Consider the following 20057-nt stretch of genomic DNA (forward strand, 5'->3'; position numbering starts at 1 on the left):
TTTCATTTAAAGAAAGTCGAGGGTTAGATTTTGGTTATTTCTTGGACAAGTTAGAATGTAGTACCTGATTTCTGTTAATAACTAATGTTTAAAAATTTTAATGTTAGAGACAGAAAAATCTAAACTTCTCTCTTTTTTTCTAATTTCAACCATATTTTCAAATTTATGTGAGGTTATTTTTCTTAATCTTTCTACAAGTTATAAAGGGTCACATTTATTCTTCATTGAGTGCAATACATTCTTTTAAAATGAAAATATTGACAGTGGAAACCAAACTAGAAAAGAATGGAAAAAAATGTACATAAATCACCAGACACTTGGAAGAGCATGTAAGCAAATCTAAGAACTACATGTTTTTCATATTTTATATTTTCCCTTTAAAAAAATTCACTTTCCAAATTGTTGATGGTTTGGCAGCTCCAAGGATGACATCAGCTCTTCCATTGTGCAGTATCTGCTTTCTTTTAGATAACTTGATGGCACTTCATCAAGTTTTGTGATAGGGTTGAATTAAAAACCAACTGGGTTATAATTCAAAAAGAGTCATGTACCGCAATGTTCACTGCAGCCCTATTTACAACAGCCAGGACATGGAAGCAACCTAAGTGTCCGTGGACAGCTGAATGGATAAAGAAGATGTAGCACATATATGCAATGGAATATTACTCAGTCATAAAAAGAAATGAAATTGAGTTATTTGTAGTGAGGTGGATGGACCTAGAGTCTGTCATACAGAGTGAAGTAAATCAGAAAAAGAAAAACAAATACTGCATGCTAACGTATATATGGAATCTAAAATTAAAAAAAAAAGGTTCTGAAGAACCTAGGGGCAGGACATGAATAAAGACACAGACGTAGAGAATGGACTTGAGGACATGGAGAGGGGGAAGGGTAAACTGGGATGAAGTGAGAGAGTGGCATGGACATGTATATACTACCAAATGTAAACTATATAGCTAGTGGGAAGCAGCTGCATAGCACGGGGAGATCAGCTCGGTGCTTTGTGACCACCTAGAGGGGTGGGATAGGGAGGGTGGGAGGGAGACACAAGAGGGAGGAGATATGGGGATATATGTATATGTATAGCTGATTTACCCTGTTACAAAGCAGAAACTAACACACCATTGTAAAGCAATTATACTCCAATAAAGATGTTTAAAAAAAAAAAAAAAACAGGGTTTGAGTTTAAATTCCCCCAACTGCTAAACCAAACATATTCTTGAGCTTAGGCCTGCTTGTAAGCACTCTTGAAAACTTATATTGCACATAGGCTGCTTTATTTCTAGAAGCAGAAGTAAGCAAGTGAGAGAAAAACACACTCCTTAAAGTTCCCGATCGTATCTGTCAAAATGCACTGTATTATCAGTGGAGTACTCCAGACGTTCAGATGCTTTCACACCAAGCATCCTCTTTTCTCTCATTTAATCTGACCCCAAATCAAAAGGATAATCATCTTGGCATTGTTTTTCCACCTCAGAAAATCACAGATAGTTACCTGAGCTCTAGTCTCTCTCAGCAGTCAGGATTAGCTTCTGACCTAATCACCATCAATGAGGTGGTGATGAAAAGATTAAACTAGAAATTAGGTTGTTAATGGGGAAGAAAAAAGCAGTCTGTGAACAGTACTAACAACTTTCCTGCATCGCCTAAGAAGTCATCTGTGACCACCAGGTGACAACACTTGCATTCCAAAAGTCTGGTCTGTTACCCGAGTCTAAACCAGTGCTTCTCAAACTTGAATAAGCACGTGGATCACTCGGTTCAGTTGGGCTGGGCTGGGGCCTGAATTCAGTGTTTCTAACAAGATCTCAGGTGGTGCCAATGCTGCTGGGTCTCTGACCATCCTTTGCATAGCCAGTCCCTAGGCTTGGAAGGACTTTTACCGGATTTGAAGTTCAAGATTTACAATTTAAAATATTTGCATGAATATTTGATTTAAGACTAATTAAATATTGTCATGAGATATGCAGTTAAAGACAGACACGAGACCTGAAATCTTAGAACTGTTTTTATAGGTCTTTATAAATTTCCCCCCAAGTTCCTATTTAGGCTAGTTGGATAGCAATTTACATTGTCTTTCTCATTATCCAAATGCCAAATTGTTTTCTGATCCTAAAGTAATCTGGTGTTTGATGAAAAAAATTCAGAATATATTCAAGCCAGTGAGGCGTGAAGACTTTAGAACTTATCTCAGAAACTTGGCTCCTTTTCCCCTTTGTTCCTGATGTTCTCATTCTGTCAACATTCAGGAAGAAAACCCAAGCTTCCAAAAAATGGTAGTAAACTGAGCATATACCACCCAGGAAGTGGTTCCCAAGTCAAGAATGGGGTAGCCAACTTCTTTCACCCAAATTCTCTGCGACCCTGCCTTGGTTGTGGGTTCTGACTCCTTCTAGGTATTGCTCTGATCTTGCAGACTATTGGGGATGAGTACAGAGAAACTCCAGTGAACCCCCAGAGAGACCATGTGGAGAAACTCGGTGGCTAAGGGTGCTGTGTGGAAAAGAAGATGCCCCGTGCTCGTGCCTTTGTAAATGGCTGAGAGGTTACTCTGGTGTGGGTTTGGACATGCATGCATCCATGTGACTGGTCAAAGCAGGGGCTGGGAACCCTGTCACTCTGTCACTCTGCCTCCAAGGAACACAGAGCATCCTCACCTAGTGTCGTCATGTGAGCTTGTCATGCATCCTGGACTCAGCAGGTTTGTTTTCTCTTATCACCTCTCAAAATTAAAAACATAGGCATGTCTATAATTTCAGAGCATCTGAAAAACATATCATCACTTACCACATTTGGAGGGAAAAATGGTAGAATCTGATGTTCCTATCGTATTGTGAAGAAGAAAACCTATGCTTTTTTTCCCCATGAGTTGATGCCTTTGTTTGGAACATCCTAAGAGGACTCAGTATAGTTTATCTTTCAAGTGTTTAGAGATGAGAAACAAAAACATCATATGAAAACAAACATTTCTCATATTTAAGAGAAAAAACACAGAATATAAAATTTTATATTCAGTATCATCTCAAATGTACACAAAATATAGGCATCAAAATAGGATTAGAAGGACTATGCCAAAATGTTATGATGGTCCACTAGCTTTGGAGAGTGGAATTATGGATGATTTTTATTATCTTTCTCATTTTGTTCAGTACAGGCCAAATTTTTTTACAAGTTATACTAATACTTTTGCAATTTAAAGAAAAAAAAGGAACAGAGGAAAAGGAAACAAAGCAACACTGTGATCAGGCTGACAGTCCCTGAGCCTATACCTCCTTGCACCTAAATCTCTGTTCTGGGACTTGGGTCTGTAGTTAATTGTTTGATGTTTCTATGTGGTATAGATCTGTGTACTGCCTTGGTGACAGGAATAAATTAGAATGTCTCTGTAAAGACCAAATTCATCAATTTTCCAAAATCTGTATTTGATTAATTCTACAAAGGTCCCGGTCAAAGTTATTCCTCAAACTTTATTATTTTAATAAAGAAGCCCAAAGTTTCCATGTGTGTCAGGAAATTCATTATCACTGTAAAATAGCAAAAGGTCACAAAATGTCTCCTTCCACAATCAAATAGCATGTAAGAAAAATTTCTTTTTCTCAACAATTCATTACCCCAGCAGAACCAAGAGAAACCTCTGACATTTGCTTCAGGGGAAATAAATGTTCCATAGATCATGAAGAAAAATGACAAACAAATTAATGAAAAACAAATACTCTCCTGCAGTATCCCCAGCCATGCCAGACCAAACACAAGTCAAAGTCAGCTTTTATTCTCAGGTCTTTCCAACTCTGAAGAGTGACAGTTTCCATAATGGCATCAGCACTTTACTTACAGAAAGCTGTACACACACCAAAGAAACACAAATTAAAGAAACATGCGGTGGAAAAACAGAAAGAGAAATTCTATCATTTCATGCATATTTAACTGTAGTGGGAAAGTCATTGCTGGCAAAGCATTATTGAACTCTTAAGCTAATAAGTGGAAGCATTCTAGAAGTTACCCCCCCACATAATGCTTTATACAAAATTGTAACTTGACCGAAGTCAGCAGTGCTCAATTTTCCCACATCCTAAAAATTCCTTTCTTTAATTCTGCCTCATTCTAGCCAACTTTCTCTTCATCTTTAAACTTTGTCAAGGAGTAGCGTGCATGTACTTTCTCCATATCTTCTATTTCCATTCATTTACAAGCTATTTAATTTTAACACAAAGTATATTTTCATTTTTTAAAAACACAAGCAGTACAAATAAAACCAAAATTTACTGTGACCCCTCCAGCCCCAGGCCCCTGCCCAGACATGACCGCTGCTAGCAGTTTTGTCCTTCTAGACCACTGAAGATGTACATACTTATATAATATGGATTTATGGAATTATGTATGTGTGTATATATAGTACTTTTTTTACATAAATGGTATCATAAAATGTACTTCTTTGCCACATTTTTTTTTTTTTTTTTTTGGTACCCAATGATCTACCTTGGAGATCTTTCCAGGTCAGTACGTATAAAGCAGTGGTCTTCATATGGGGGCAATTTCTAGAGACATTTTTGATGGTCACAGCCTGAGTGGAGATGCTCCTGGCCTCTAGTAGGTAGAGGCCAGGGATGCTGCTAAACATCCTACAATACACAGGCAGCCCCCAAAACAAAGAATTATTCACCCCCAAATGTCAATAACGCCGAGGTTGCAAAACGCTGATATGAATCTACTTTATTCTTTTAACTGCTGTATAGTATTCTGTAGTTTCTTTCACCAGTCATGTAACAATGTACATTTAGATGAATTTTTTAAAACACGCTTATTTGTGCCCATTAGTGAGTGTTTCTCCCACTTACTTTTTACCCAACTGCAATCTGCCTTCTCCCTCAAATACCCTCTAGGTCACCAGTAGCCTCCTAATTTCTAAATCCATTGGCTCCTTTTTGGGATGAGGTGACTTGGCCTTTCCGTGACATTCATCTGGGCTCATCTCCCTTCTCCTGGAAGCATGCCGGCTGCCCTCCAGGCACCGTGCTAGCCACTGGGGATGTGAAGATGGACTGAGAAGGTCCCTGCCCTGGAGACCCTCTGGTCTAGGGGACAAGCACATACACCAGCTGCACAAAGTGAGACACGCCCTAATCAGGGTATATGCTGAGTTTGCTGAGTGACTGAATAAGTGATTAGATAAAGTGTCAAAGATTTTAAAGGACAATAGAAAATGTTTTCCCTTCACGGTTCTGAATTTACTGCATATTTGATCTTCATGACTGCTTCTTCCACCACATAGATTTAAAAAAATAAATCAGGAAAAATGCTTTCCTCACATGTTCCCACCACCACTCTTTTTTCTGCTTTGAAACAGCAACTGCATTGTTTCACACTCGCTCTACAGGGAATGCACTTGGCCTTGGCCAAGGCAGAGAAAAGATCAAATTAGAGAGCAAGCTGGCTTGCCGCTGGACCAGGCGGGAAATGAGATTGGCTCGCCCTCCCCTGCATCTGGAGCCTCCTTCCTTTCCCCCCACCCCCGCTTCGTGCTTTGCACCTCCTGGGGCTGTGAGCCCTTCCCTCCTGTGAGGGGTCTCCGGGAGTGGGCTGAGTGCAGCTGCCGCCTGGTCCTTGTTTCTCTGGATCAAGGAACCTTAAGCCCCTACCTGAAAACTTGACAGCAAAGCAAAGCTCCACTATAAATCCAGTTCAGTGCTCAAAGTGGACTCCTTAAGCAAGGACTGAATGGTCCCTGGGCAGACCCTGAGAGGTACAAAGATAAAGGGGACCTGGCCCTGCCCCAAGGAGCTGGAGGGAGCTGTGGGTAAAGAGCATGGATAAACAGCCACTTAGAATGCAAGGCAGAATACAGTTAGCCCTAAAAATAGGACTGAGCCAAGTTGCTTAAGGAGAAAGAGGGGATTAGTTATGATAGGGGATCAAGCAAGGCACTTGAAAATCATTTCCCCTCTCTCTTAGAAATACAAGCAGCTTTGTTTGATGAATTCTTTCAATTTAAACACAAGGGAGGTAGGATTCCAGAAAGAAGGGATGAAGTGTCGTCTAGAGAACTAGATTCTAGAGTGCCGGTCTGCACAGCACCATGTAGCTTGGGTAAGGCCCCTGAAACTTAGACGTGGGAGTTTTTAATCTCAGATATTTATCTCAAGACTCAGTAAAAAACATCCAGGATGGTGGCTGGCTTTGCCCCAAATACTCAAGTCTAAGAAGCCCTGGTGGTATGTCAAGGATCTTACTTTGACTCATTTCCATTCAAGAGCATTTTCTGCAAGTCACATTATCTAATTCTTGTTTTGTTTTTGTTTTTGTTTTTTTTGTGGTACGCAGGCCTCCCACTGTTGTGGCCTCTCCCGTTGCGGAGCACAGGCTCCGGACGTGCAGGCTCAGCGGCCATGGCTCACGGGCCCAGCCGCTCCGCAGCATGTGGGATCTTCCCAGACCGGGGCACGAACCCGTGTCCCCTGCATCGGCAGGCGGACTCTCAACCACTGCGCCACCAGGGAAGCCCTATCTAATTCTTAAAGGCACATCCACTGCATTGCTCCAGATCTGTGTAGATCTGTAGACCACTACAAGAGGACAGAGGTGACTTTTTTTTTTAACTTGAAAGATTGCAAAGGGACAATGAGGTTTTTAAAAGAGCCATGTCCAAACCCATCTTCATGGAGAGCTCAGAGGCATCCTCTTTTGCCTCCCCCATTTTAACTTACCCCATCCCAGTCATGGTGGGGGTTTTTTTGTCTTTCTATTCCACAAAAGTTATTGTTCAGATGTTGGTCTTGGTCGTTTGCCAACCAATTTTAAAATAAAAGGCGCTGCGCATAATTTGCAAAAAAAAAAAAAGTTCTGTATTTGTATTTCTAATTGCTTAGGTTGAAGCCGTGTGGGGTCCTGAGTGCATAAAGGAGAGAGCTGGAGCACAGAGGCTTTCACTGTAAAGTACAAGCACAGCTAGACAGAGGGCAGAATGGAAGCTTTGACAGATGTGCAGGTTTGGGGAGGGCAGCGCTAAGAGGGGAGAGAATGAAGTAGTTGGTCGAGTGGGTCAGTGAACAAGGACAACAATAATAAGAACCAGAGCTGGAGTTTGTTTTTGGTCTATGAATGCGCATTCTTTATCTCCCCAAGTAAAGAAGCAAGTGAACTAGAGTCGGGAGGCATGTGGAACACTGCTCCAGACACTCCCAGAGGGCTGCTGGGTTCACTTCCTGTTGCTGTGTAACAAATGACCACAAATTTCCCAGCTTCAAACAACACCCATTTATCATCTTCCAGTTCTCAGGGTCAGAGGTCTGGGCAGGCTCAACTGGGTTCTCTGTTTAGGGCCTCACCAGGCTGCAGTCCAGGTGTGGGTCAGCCTGGGCTCGCACCTGGAGGCTCTGGGGAAGAATCTGCTCCCAGGCTCTTGGAGTTGTTGGCAGAATTTGGTTGCTTGTAGTTGTAGGACTGAGGTCCCTGTTCTCCCCGCAGGGCTGTTCCCAGCTTCTAGAGCCCGTTCTCACATCTTTGCCCTGTTACCCCAGAGCCAGAAAGAATCTTCCTCTTGTCGAATCCCTCTCAGGTCTGGAATGTCTGATGTCTCTTCTGCTGTGAGTCAGAGAAATGTCTGTTTTTAAAAGGCTTGTGATTAGGTTAGGCTGCCCAGATAATCTTCCTATCTTGAGGTCACTGATTCGTAACCTTCATCACATCTGCAGAGTACCTTTTGCCACGTAAGTCGCATAATCACAAGAGTAACACCAGGGAGTGAAGGTCATGGGGCTGAGAATTCAGCCAACCACAGCTGCCCAGGGTATGGTTCCATCTGACCTTGAAATGACACCTGGAGATCCAGGACCTAGGGCCCCGAAAACCCGTGACTGAGGGTGGTGGTGGGGAATGGTGAGCGACACAAGGAAGGAAATATCCTCCAGGAGCCAAACAGAGAAGGACTTTTGGAGGCAGAATCAGAGGAGGAATTCAGCTCCTTTCATCAATAAGCATTTTTGCTGAGAAGTTTCTTTGCGAGGCACTGTTAAGCGTTAGAATAATGAAGGAGAATGTGGGGTCCCTGACATTTAGGAGTCCACAGGCTAGTGAGATTATGAGATATCTCCTAGACTGGATATGCTGTCCTGATCAAATTTGTACCCTGAGAAATCTACATATCTTCAGGAAAGTACTTTTATATATTTTACAGACTTCCCTGAGTACCTGCTGCTATTGCAGCCACCACCAACTTTCTACTCAAGGGGGTAACTCAGGCCCTGAGAAGCAGGGACTTCAGAACCAAGGTTGTGGTTCTGAAAGGGACCTCAAGGCCTCAGGGGGCTCCAGCAGAAGTGGCAGCAGAGGTAGGGACCAGAAGCTTCACATTATAGGGAAAGGGCCTTCATGGAGAAGAATGGGTCCCAGGAGGCTACCTTGCTCAGATCAACCATAAACTACCGAAGATGGATCATTCCCTATATTATTTCAAAACATCTCCAGAGATAAGAATTCCTCAGTCTCCTTCATAAGGCTAAAGTTCTTTACCTTTTCTCAACCTGTAAATTCTTTTCCCTTTGTTCATTCCTCTGTGGAAATAAAAAGCAAGTGCTTCACGCTAGTTTCACAATAATATGTTATGCAGCTTTCTTCTGAGCATTCAAATGAATAATGTTTGGAACTTTCCTTATTACTTAATAGCATCTGGACCTGAGCAAAAAGAGTAAAGTCAGGTAAAAATGGAGCTCTAGAAAACCTCTCTTCAGGAAAATGTGGGAACAAGGATAGTAGGCTCAGATGCTTTCCTCCCCCTTTTTTGACAGGCTACCATGCACAGTTTCTCAGGTTGCTAACTGCACGAGGGCACAGCCTGTCTTCCATCTGCCAAGTTATGCTTCCTGGCACAGAAAGGGTGTCTTGTTCTAATTTGAATAATGTACTCTGTAAACTTGTAGAGCCCTGTTCTTTGCACCTGCTCTCTCCTTATCTTGAGCTTGTGAGTCACAGTGAAAGGGGTGAAAAGTAATCAATCTCTTGGACAAAAAACAGGGAAGGAGCATTGGAGACAAGAAGGAAAGCCAAGGAAAAAATTCTTGGGGAAAGGTAATAGGGAAAGGCAAAGAGGGGAAAGGGAGGTGACCATAAGACCTCCTAATCAGAAGTTTAGGAAATATGGTTTGCCCTGTTCAGCAACCATAATACTAGAAAATAAGCATTTTCTTTAAAATAACACTTCATATTCAGTCAACTTCATGAAAAGATAATTGCATTGTGATTAAGCTTATAGACATAAAATTAAGCCTAATGCCTTTAATTTCACACTTTTTTGGTTTGCTTTGTTTTTGCTGTTGTTGTTTTGGTTTGGTTTAGTATGGGGTTTTGGGGTGCCTTTGTATATTCAACAGATATTTCTTGGTACTGATTATGTTCACAGCACTCGCCTAGTTCTTATATGTAGTCCTTGTATATAGTGGTCCTCAATCTTTAGAGTGCATAAAAATCACCTGGGCAGCATGTTAAAAATGTAGCTTCCTGGGCCCCCTCTCCATATAGCTGCAGGATCTCTGAAGCTATGGTGTGGTCAAACACTCAGGCAGTTCTAGTGATACAAGGATAACACTGACAAAGGTTGCTGTAGGGATGTAAAGAGTATAACCCAGAGTTCCTTGTCCGCAAAGAGCATGTATGAGTCAGGGAAATAAAATGTAGATATATTTCAGTGGCTGCTGAAGAGCTAGATGAGTAATAGAGAAGACAGATAATAGGGAGATGTTATATGGGGAGAAGAAGAATATTCCTAAATAGAGTTCTCAGGAGACTTCAGGAAAGAGATTGGATTTCAACTGGGCTTTTAAAAGAGGGAGAAGCCATTTCAGGTGGGGAAAACAGATTAATAAAGGCCCTGCAATTTCATGCAGTGACAGACAGCTCAAAGCAACTTAGGGGACACGGTATCTCCTCATTGCATCGTTGGTGATCCCTCTTGAACCACAACCTCATTCTTCTTCCTTATGAGGTTGCTTTTAAGAATCCTTCATAAGAGGTTGCACATGTACATCTAAAGAGAGATTAATCGGAATAAAGACTCAGACATAGAGAATGGACTTGAGGACACAGGGAGGGGGAAGGGGAAGCTGGGACGAAGTGAGAGAGTAGCATTGACATATATACACTACCAAACGTGAAATAGATAGCTAGTGGGAAGCAGCTGCATAGCTCAGGGAGATCAGCTCGGTGCTTTGTGACTACCTAGAGGGGTGGGATAGGGAGGGGGGGAGGGAGACGCAAGAGGGAGGAGATATGGGGATATATGTATACATATAGCTGATTCACTTTGTTTTACAGCAGAAACTAACACAACATTGTAAAGCAATTAAACTCCAATAAAGATGTTTTAAAAAGGAGAGAGATTAATCAGTATTTAAATATATGCATGAGTTATGTATAATTACAGCCTGATTTAAGTGTCTCTAATGTTGAAGAACAATATGGATTCCAAATGGCATCTGATTATTAAATTCAGATGCCAGAGCCTTTCATTAACAATGAACTTTTTATTCCGTGTAGTTCGTTTTTTCTTTATATGTTCCTTCGGAAGTGGCAGGGCTACAGACATCTCAAACTATACTGCCAATCAGTGAAATAAAGGAAGTGGTCACACAATTAGATGTGAAGACACACTATCAACCTTTTGCAATGTGGAGACTTTGTTTATTCATACAACCCATATTTGGAGTTCATTCTTTTTAAATGGATTTTAAAATCCCAAGTGTTGTTACTGAAAAGTGTTTGATACTTGTGTTTTATAATTCTTTCTCACTCAAGTAATTTTGAATATCAGAACACAATTTCAGAAAATATATTTAGTAAAATCAGAAGGAAACGAAGAGTGCTCTCTCTTTTGCTGATACTCACAATAAATACAAAATGAGAAAAATAGGTATTTGTATAGTATTGCATGACTCTATTATTTAGAGTACAAATCATTGCTGTGGCTTTTTTAAAGTGATAAATAAATGTTGTGTGGCTTCTGCTAGAGACTGTATCTAAAGTTTAATATGTATAACTGTATGGATAGAAAAACTATTAGTGGAAATACATTTATTCATTCTTTAGATGTACACTCATAATTTGTAAACTTTTTTTATCACCATCATCAATTATTATATTCATGTGTGCCCAGGACAATTCTGAGCCTTCTAAGCTGCAGCTAATGCTATGTTGTGTGAGTGATATTTTGTGTGTGTGTGGTGTGTGTGTGTGTGTGTGTGTGTGTGTATTTGAAAAAAACTGTTTCTGTGACTTTGTGTCTAGAATGTGACCATATAAAATATTTGGGATTACTTTAATCATATTAGGATTAATTTCTACCAAATTGATCTTGACTGTTATATTGCCATTCCCAATCTAGTACATATATATGTGTATGCATGTGTGTGTGTGTGTGTGTGTGTGTGTATATATATATATATTTTTTTTTTTTTAACACGTAGATCATATTTGAAGTTTCCTTGAACAACTTTCCCAGCCTGGTTTCACATTGGTTGTTCATTAAGGAGTTGATCTGCTCTCTCTTCTCCTCCTCACTGTAAATACTTTTCTACTTTTCTCTCAGGCCAGGTGGGTGCCCCCCAGAACACTATGCTTTCCTTCCTGGCTTGCTGCCTGTGCTCTTGTTTGTGATTCTTCTGTGCACTTCCCAGGACCTAGCAGACAGCAGAACACTTGTCTGCTGCTCTCTAAGTTCTGACCCATGCCTCGAGTGGGGCAGCCTTTGAGCCCTTTCCTATCTCCAAATTGATGAGCTTATGGATCCCAATATGTAGACACACACGCATGGGCCCCTGGTGTACTCTTTCCTGCTCACAAGGATGTGGCACTTTTTCTAATAGCTTGAACAGTTAAGTGGATCTCAGTTCACATCTTCCAGGCAGTACTTGGCCAAAACTTCTGAATATTTAATCTCTGATGCAGGTTTAGTTCAGTTGGCTGATATCCTTCCAGTTTAAAAAAAAATTGTGGATGAAGTGTGAATACACTGTTAGGTTTTTCATCTGCATTAACAATTAGTATTTTCCAGATATTAAGTTTCTGCTTTTTATATTGCGTTTTTAGGGACATAGTATGGTCAAGAGTCTGTACTCATTGCTTCACACAATATGCAGTTCCTGAGATAACTATATAATTCCGAATGTTGATACACCCATAAGAGAGTTTGCTTTTCCTTCTCACACATCTGTTTTGCTTTATGCAAGAGAAATTTCTCATGCCAGAATGACTTTCAGTGGATATAGGCAATCTGCTTTATGTTGAGCCTCTGCAATTCACAGATGCAAATGTTTAAAAAGCAGTGAAGTTAACGTAGTTATTTCTTCATCTGAAACGTCGCCAGTCACTACTTTTGTCCTTTAAAAAAATCTTATTGTGTTATAAATCCATTGTGTGTAATTCTTATAGCCTTGCCTCATAATTCTCATATAAGAACTGAATTAACTCTTTAGTGGCCTCCTAGGATGAATTTCAAGGTCCCACTAGTTTATATTGCCAGTTTCACTGTGTCTTCTTGATAGAACTTGGGTTCTTAGGGAGGGAATAAGGGATGCAGTTTCATTACCCAGAATAGAATCCCACTAACCAAAAGAGCCACCACTAAAAGTTTAGCCTTATCACTGTGTGCCCTCCATTATTAAATCAACAAATACGAATACCCATTGCCTCACTCTGCGAGGAAGTGTGGGCAAGGCAAAAATATATGGATGCCAACCTCAGGAAATGTGCAGTCTAGCTGGACAGATGAAACCTAAAATAACAACGGCTGGCAGTGCATGCTAAGGGTCAATTATCCTTCTGCTTCTGTGCTCTTGCTGCCCTGCAAGAAGGGAGAGACCTCAGCTTATCACACCCACACATCCAGACACTTGCTCCAAACCTTAAATTGAACCTGACCCTTCAGAACCTGAATTTTCCACATAAATTTACCTAACTTTTCTTGTATTGCTAAATTGTTATATGGTATAAAGCCATCTGCATAGCAAGAAGTTTAAGTACATTAACAGTAGATCAAAGATTCAAAGCCTTTGAGAGCTTGAGAGAAGTCCAACCACGATCATTTTCTGGTGCAATCGAACATGGGAGGGTTTGGTGGTTGAAAGTTCCTGAAACTCTCAAAGCACAGGAAGGCCGAGTACAGATCCTGGTTGAAGATGTTTAACTAATGGAGTCCCTGGTGGCGCTGACTGTTTGCAGAAGGAAGCTCTTGTGTTTTCTGAAAATGCGTCCTCAATAAAAGCTCAAAAGCCATTCATTCCATTCTAATTACAGTTGCGTGATTGAAGGTACAGCTCTGTTGGCGTCTAGAATTAGAACAGCAGAGTGTGTCCCCCCAGAACATGAGCTCACGTGGCAAAAACAGACAAAATCCACCCCCACCCCCGCCAAACTGACTGTCGGCAGAAATCTGGGTCTGCTTTCTGAAATGGAATGTAGGTTTCCAAATTCTGTAGACAATCTCTTTCCAAAGCAAATGAGAAACAAATAACTCACAGGCACCCACTTCATTTTTCAGTTCAAAGCAAGGAGAGTTTTCACTATGCTGTTTCTGTCTTTTCACAACTGAGTTCTCCCCAGAATCCTTGTACCAATGGTACTAGAAATTCATGGGATCAGAGATCTGGTTTGGGACATAAATGGAATCACTTCCATTCTTATTTCCCCTCCTGTCCTGACTTCCTGCATAGCAGGCTCTGTCTTCCTCTGTCTCCAAAAGAGAAATGACTGTCCTACTCTGAGCACTTGATGGACAGACAGATTAACGTGCATTCTGCCTCAGGGGATCTGCAGGGGCAGAGGGCAATGAGGCATAGGGCTGACAGGAAGTTGGAGAAGTGGATAGAGATTAGGAGAGCAAGTTTGCTAAGGGTAAGCTGGGGTGCAGCGCCTTTTCTTCTGGGATAGCAGATGGACTACTGTCTGCCTAATGCAGGGGTAAAGGAGAAAGCTCGCCAGGCTGCCTCACTAGACTGAGGTTTCTCAGTGGAGGGAGGGGGATAGGTCAGAGATGAACCCTGCTTTTACAGTCTACATCTTCTGCCGACATCCAGCCACACCGATTCCTCTCTGAGACCGGGAGTCCCCAGGTCAGCTGGAACCACAGAACCAGGCAGTTAGGCCTGGAGCTTAAGAAGTATGTCGATGAGGGCTTCCCTGGTGGCGCAGTGGTTGAGAGTCTGCCTGCCAATGCAGGGGACACGGGTTCGTGCCCCCGTCTGGGAAGATCCCACATGCCGCGGAGTGGCTGGGCCCGTGAGCCATGGCCGCTGAGCCTGCGCATCCGGAGCCTGTGGTCTGCAACGGGAGAGGCCACAACAGTGAGAGGCCCGCGTACCGCAAAAAAAAAAAAAAGAAGTACGTCGATGGGATGGGCCAGGCCTACAGGCCTGCTGTGGGCAGAGCAAGGCAGGCCCCAGGTCTCATGGGCAGGTTGCCAGGACATGGTTATCAGAGCAGGAGCCCAGGGCTGAAAGCCTGCAGGCAGCAAGTGTGGCCAAATGCTTTGTCCCAAACAGCTGCAGGGTTGCCCCCGCCTGGTGTCAGGCCCAGTTTGGGGCTCTGGCTGGCCTTAGCCTGACCGCAGCATGGATCTCACAGCTCCAGCGGAAGGGCAAGAAGTGCTGCTGACTCTGGAGCTGAGCCAGACCTGACAGCCCCTCCCCTCCTCCCCAGACATGCTCCAGATCATGTGTCCTTGTTTGTTCCTCACTTGTTCCAGCTCCTCCATGGGACTGGTCCTCGGTGTAGACACACGAGAGAGTCACCCCCAGTATGTGCCAAAAGGTCTGTCACCAGATGCTTCTCCTGCTGGCTGGAGGTGGGCCTGAAATCCTCTCCATAAGAGTTACTTGCCTGGTTAGCACTGCTCAGTGAGACCCCAGTGCTGCTGCAGAATAGAGCTGGGCTCAAGTCCACACTGTAGAGGCCCTGCCCAGGTGAGGCCCAGCCACGGGGTCCAGCCCCATTTCCTGACCCTCCCTCCCACTGCTCAGCAATGCCGTGTTCGTCCTGTCCCCCCCAAATACGCCACGTGCTTTCCTGCCTCTGAGCTTTTCCTCATGCTGTTCCTTTTGCCTTGACTGCCCTTTCTTGCCTTCCTCTGCCTGGTAAAAATCTGGCTAATCCTTCAGTTCAAACGTAACCTTCCTCGGTAAAGCTTTCCCAGGCAGCACCACCACCTCCTTTCCTGGCAGAATTAAGTCCTAATGGCTCCTTCCTCGGCGACCACTCAGCACCTCTAGCCCATTATGGCAGGCTAATTCATGTCTATTTTTTGTTTGATTCCAAACCTCTCAAAGACAGGGACCCGAATGTCTGTTCATTCATCTTTGTGTCCCCTCCCAGCACATCGTTTGTAATTTACACAGTCTTATTGCAAATCTGTTTGTAATTTACCTGGAACATAGTTTGTAATTTACACATCTTATTACAAATCTGTTACCTAAGATGGACGCCTTAACATTTTAGCTCTGACTAGTTGAGAAAGTCAAAAGGAGGGCAAGTGGAATAGCTAATATTTATGCCTCTCTATGTGCTTCCCCCCATCAGTCCACATCCAACAGAAGTGTCAGCCAGGACATCAGCCCTAGCAGGGAGGGACTGGACAAGGGGGGCAGAGTCTGTCCAGTGACACTGCAAACAGGGCGGAGGTGTCAGCTGATTGAGTACTGAGCTGTCCTGAAGGCGGAGTAAGATTGGTCCCTGGTGGCCTTCCAAAGTATTTGGCTTTCTGAAGCTGCCTGTGGCTCTGGAAATCAGGGAGATGCTTTAATGGGAGTGCTTCTCTGTGCTGGGGGGTATAAATGCAACATGAAATGAATTTCCCTCCACCCAGTACAGGATGTGCTCTTCAAGCATGTACCCCATGCCAGCTACACCCACAAGGATGTGCACTAGGATAGTGTCCTCCTGGCCACCCTGGAGGTGATGCAGGCCTCATCAGAAAAGTGTTGTAAAAACCACATGGATATATGTGGAATCTAGAAAAATGGTATAGATGATCTTATTTGCAAAGCAGAAATAGAGACACAGACATAGAGAACAAACGTATGGACACCAAGGGGGGAAAAGGGGGGGATGAATTGGGAGATTGGGATTGACATATATACACTATTGATACTATGTATAAAATAGATAACTAATGAGAACCTGCTATATAGCACAGGGAACTCTACTCAGTGCTCTGTGGTGACCTAAATGGGAAGGAAATCCAAAAAAGAGGGGATATATGTATACGTATGGCTGATTCACTGTGCTGTACAGTAGAAATTAACACAACATTGTAAAGCAACTATACTCCAATAAAAATTTTTAAAAATTAATTACTTAAAAAAAACACACAGAGTCAGACATTTGAATGCTAATTGGATATCTTAGTCCATTCAGGCTGCTATAACCAAATACCACACACTGGGTGGCTTCTAAGCAACAGAAATTTATTTCCCACAGTTCTAGAGGCTGGGAAGTCCAAGTTCAAGGTACTAATGGGGTCACAGCCTGGTGAGGGCCCACTTCCTGATTCACAGCCATGACTTCTCCCTGTGCCCTACAAGGTGAAAGGGGAAGGGATATCTCCGGAGCCTCTTTTATGAGGGCACTAATCCCATTCATGAAGGCTCCACCCTCATGACTTAAGCACCTCCCAAAGGCCCTGCTTCCTAATACCGTCATCTTTGGGGGTTAGAATCTCAATGTACGAATTTCGAAAAGACATAAAGATTCAGACCACAGCACTGGTTATGTGAAGCTATTAGAGAATTACTGTTAATGTTCTAGGAAACATTGCTCATCTCTGCCCATTAAATCACTATTAATGTGATGATGGTATTACAATTATGTTTTTTGAAGAAACCTTGTCTTTTAGAAATATATACTGAAATATTTACAGGCGAATTTTATGATGGCTGGGATTTCCTTTGACACAATGTGGGGAGGAGGGGGAAGCAGGTAAAGGTGGAAGAAGATTGGCCACAGGCGGATTATTGCTGGAGTTGGGTGCCTTGGTGCTTGTTATACTAGTCAGTTTACTCTTCTGTGTGTTTGAAATTTTTCATAATAAGATGTTTTTTAAGTATGTAGGAGAAAAGGTGGAAATAAGTTTATTTTGTTCTCATCCCCTCAATTCTTGGATTCACTTTATTATGTTTCTTTGCCTTGCCCAAGATCACCTCTGAAGATTAGGGAAGAGGACCCAAATTACTGGCTTCTCCACCCCTCCAGCACCTTCTTAAAAGGCCTTTCCTCAGGTTTCTCAAATATGTTTAAGGCCTTGTAAAGAAGACTCATCTCCTCCCATTGGTCAGGTGGGATGGGGGACTGCCCTGAGTTCTGGACAGCATATCTGCACCCAGAGCCCTGGGCTTCACCTCCTGCTGGGATGAAGCACTTACCTCTCCCCAGAGGTAATAGGAGAGATGCCTCGTTGATGACAGGTTATAGAAGAGAAAGTGCCACTTCATTGTGCCTGTATCCCAGGGGAGCTGGCAAGGGCACCTTTTAAAAGAAAGACAGCTTCATGGGCCTAACTCTACTTAGAAGCCAACTGATGAAGACATGTTATCTGATAGAGCCTGGGGACCACCAGCCACTTAGGAACAGACAGTGTGGCGGGCAGGCTCAACCCTGAATTATTTAATCTCTCGAACGTTTCCATTTTATCTCCCTCCACAAACTGGATGCTCTGAAGTCCATTAGCTTAATGTTCTCCAGAATAGATTTTCACTGGTCTCATTTCCACCACCCTCTTGTTTCTAAAACACCCCCCCCCACTTCGCATGTGCGTGCACACACACACACACACAGTTCACCTTGGGATGCTCTGTGCTCACGCTATCGTCCTCAACCACTTCCCAGCTCCCTGGCCCAGCTTTCCTCCTATGCAGCCCACAGACATAGTTGCAAGGGAACTGAGAAAGACTAGCTCATTCAAGGTGACAAGGGGTGGAGGAGTAAGCACGGCAAGGGTGCACCAACTGGTGGAGTCTTAAATGGAACCATGTAAGACTTAAGAGTTTGGGAGGTTGTCCCCGTTTGAGTTAACATCTTGTCTCGCTTCCTGTCCATGTTCCACTTTCTAGTGGTGTGACTTGGAGGAAGCTGCCAAAGCCATATTCACATTCCAGATGCCATAAGAGCTGTGGCTGAGAATGAGTACAGTGGACAACCAAATTGGGATCCAGGAGAAGCCGAGAGTCGAGAATGATGATACAAATCTAACAGGCTGGAATGCGATCTGTGTAAATGTAAAGAGCTGTGCTTGGGGCCCTTTGCAAAGAGCAGGGTGAGAAGAAATCTCTGACTGGGAACTTAATATGAGGCAACAGAATGATGGGGCTGCACAGACCCACAAACACATTTTTAAAAATCCAGTTGTGTGGATAACTGAGATTGAAAGCATCGAAACCATAACATGTCCAGAAGGACCAATCCAGATACCATGTTTTGTCTCCTGTAAGTTCTGCAGGGAGCCATCACAATAAACGTTAACTGTTAGTAGGAAAGGTGTGATTATCTCTGTGATGGTGCCTGATGCTGTGTGTTGCATGCAGAAGTTGGTCCATAAAGATCTTTCCTATTGACATCCTCATGGCATCCTTCAAGTATCAAATTGTTATGTGTGTCGGGGGGCGCTGTGACTGTTGTTGTTTTTCATTTCCTCTGAGTGGTGGTTAGTTCTGTTGCTGTTGTTGTTGTCTGCTTTAAGTTCCTAAGTTACACAGAGGGCGGTAGAAAGGAGGATGGGGCCAGAGTAGATTTTATAATAATAACAACGATCACAATGAAGGCCACCATATTTTCCCTCTATTTGGTGCCATGCACTGGCTCAGCACTTTGCATTCATTGGCCCCTTTAATCCTCACAGAAACCCCAAGAAGATAGGTGGTGGTGTTATTCCTATTTTATAGAGAAGTAAACCTTAGAAGAGTTAAGTCATTTGCCCATGCTGCACAGCTGGAAGGGGTCAGAGCTGGATTTGAGGTTCTGTTATTGCCAGAGTCCAGGCTCTTCCTGCCTTTACAGTGCTGCCCTTTGGACAGCCTGAAGGGACTGTTCCTTGATGTATTCCTTGCGGGACTCAGTGCTTTGGTGAGTGCCTCAGGCATCCTTTCTGGGTGTGGGCATATACCAGAGCCTCGGAGCCGGCGGTGCTCTGGCAGTGATAACCAAAACTTGGAAATTTGCTTCAAGTGGACATGCCAGCTCACCCCACCATTTTCCTGATCAGAGGACAAAGTGGTGTTGAGCATATATTTATCCTCACTTATTACCATTCCGTCTCTTTCCTGTTTGCTTTTCTAGTCAAGGTCAGAAAGAGAGTTTTGCTTTCTCAGAAATAGTTCTTACTGCCATTGGAAAGAGAAGACAAGTTTGCATTTGCCTATTCCTTCTGCAGTGGAAGATGGATAGAAGGAAAAGAATTAGAAATAAAATTAATGAATGGAAACAAAAGGACATATTTCTTCCTAATCCCTTCATTTTGTTCTCCTTCTAGTCTTATTAAATCTTCATCACATAGCCGGTATAAAATCACGTAGCCGGTATAAAAGTGTAGGTTCTAACAATGGAATAGTAGCTGCCTATGGGCTTCGCTGGCTTAATTCTGCTCTGATGTGTAGCTGAAAAGTCAGATTCCCACCACAGATAAGGGGCAAATACAGAAAGTAAATTGGCATACAGGTAAACCTGATATGACTCTAGGATTCAATCTGATGCTTTGGTTACACGATCCAGTGATCATTAGGAAAAAGCTTTGGTGTTTTCAACTGTCCCTTTGAAATGTGATTTATAATTTAGTTGGGGTTTCACTCACCGGCATGTATCCGTTTGAGTAAATCAGTGAGGAACTTCCCTTTTCTAAGAAACCATGTCTGTGTGTTGTTCTCACAAAACCCTGGCAGCAGATGCTGAGACCCCACCAGTGGTCCCTGACCAGGAGATACAAGAATGTTGCAGGGAAGAATCAGTCACTCAGCAAATATTTATGGGGCTCTTACTGAGCTAAGGCCTAGTAATTTGAAAGGAACTTAAAGGTCTAGCCCCTGTCCTCAAAT

At 42.9% G+C, this 20057-nt stretch overlaps 1 protein-coding gene across 2 annotated transcripts in view; it reads left to right on the forward strand.

Annotated features, from left to right (window-relative positions):
* ARSB (arylsulfatase B) overlaps positions 1–20057 on the forward strand; it is a 194663-nt gene that overhangs the window by 136748 nt on the left and 37858 nt on the right. The window contains exon 7 of one of the 2 annotated variants that reach the window (XM_082620315.1): positions 2417–2494. The exons of the other annotated variant lie outside the window; for it this stretch is intronic. Within the exon in view, the coding sequence (XP_082476441.1) occupies positions 2417–2430 (14 nt within the window). The 3' untranslated portion in view covers positions 2431–2494. Of the gene's footprint in view, positions 1–2416; positions 2495–20057 lie in introns of those variants that run through there. 2 annotated transcript variants of the gene reach the window in all.

Source organism: Mesoplodon mirus (genome assembly GCF_964341445.2).
Source record: "Mesoplodon mirus genome assembly, chromosome: 5".
NCBI lineage: Eukaryota > Metazoa > Chordata > Mammalia > Artiodactyla > Ziphiidae > Mesoplodon > Mesoplodon mirus.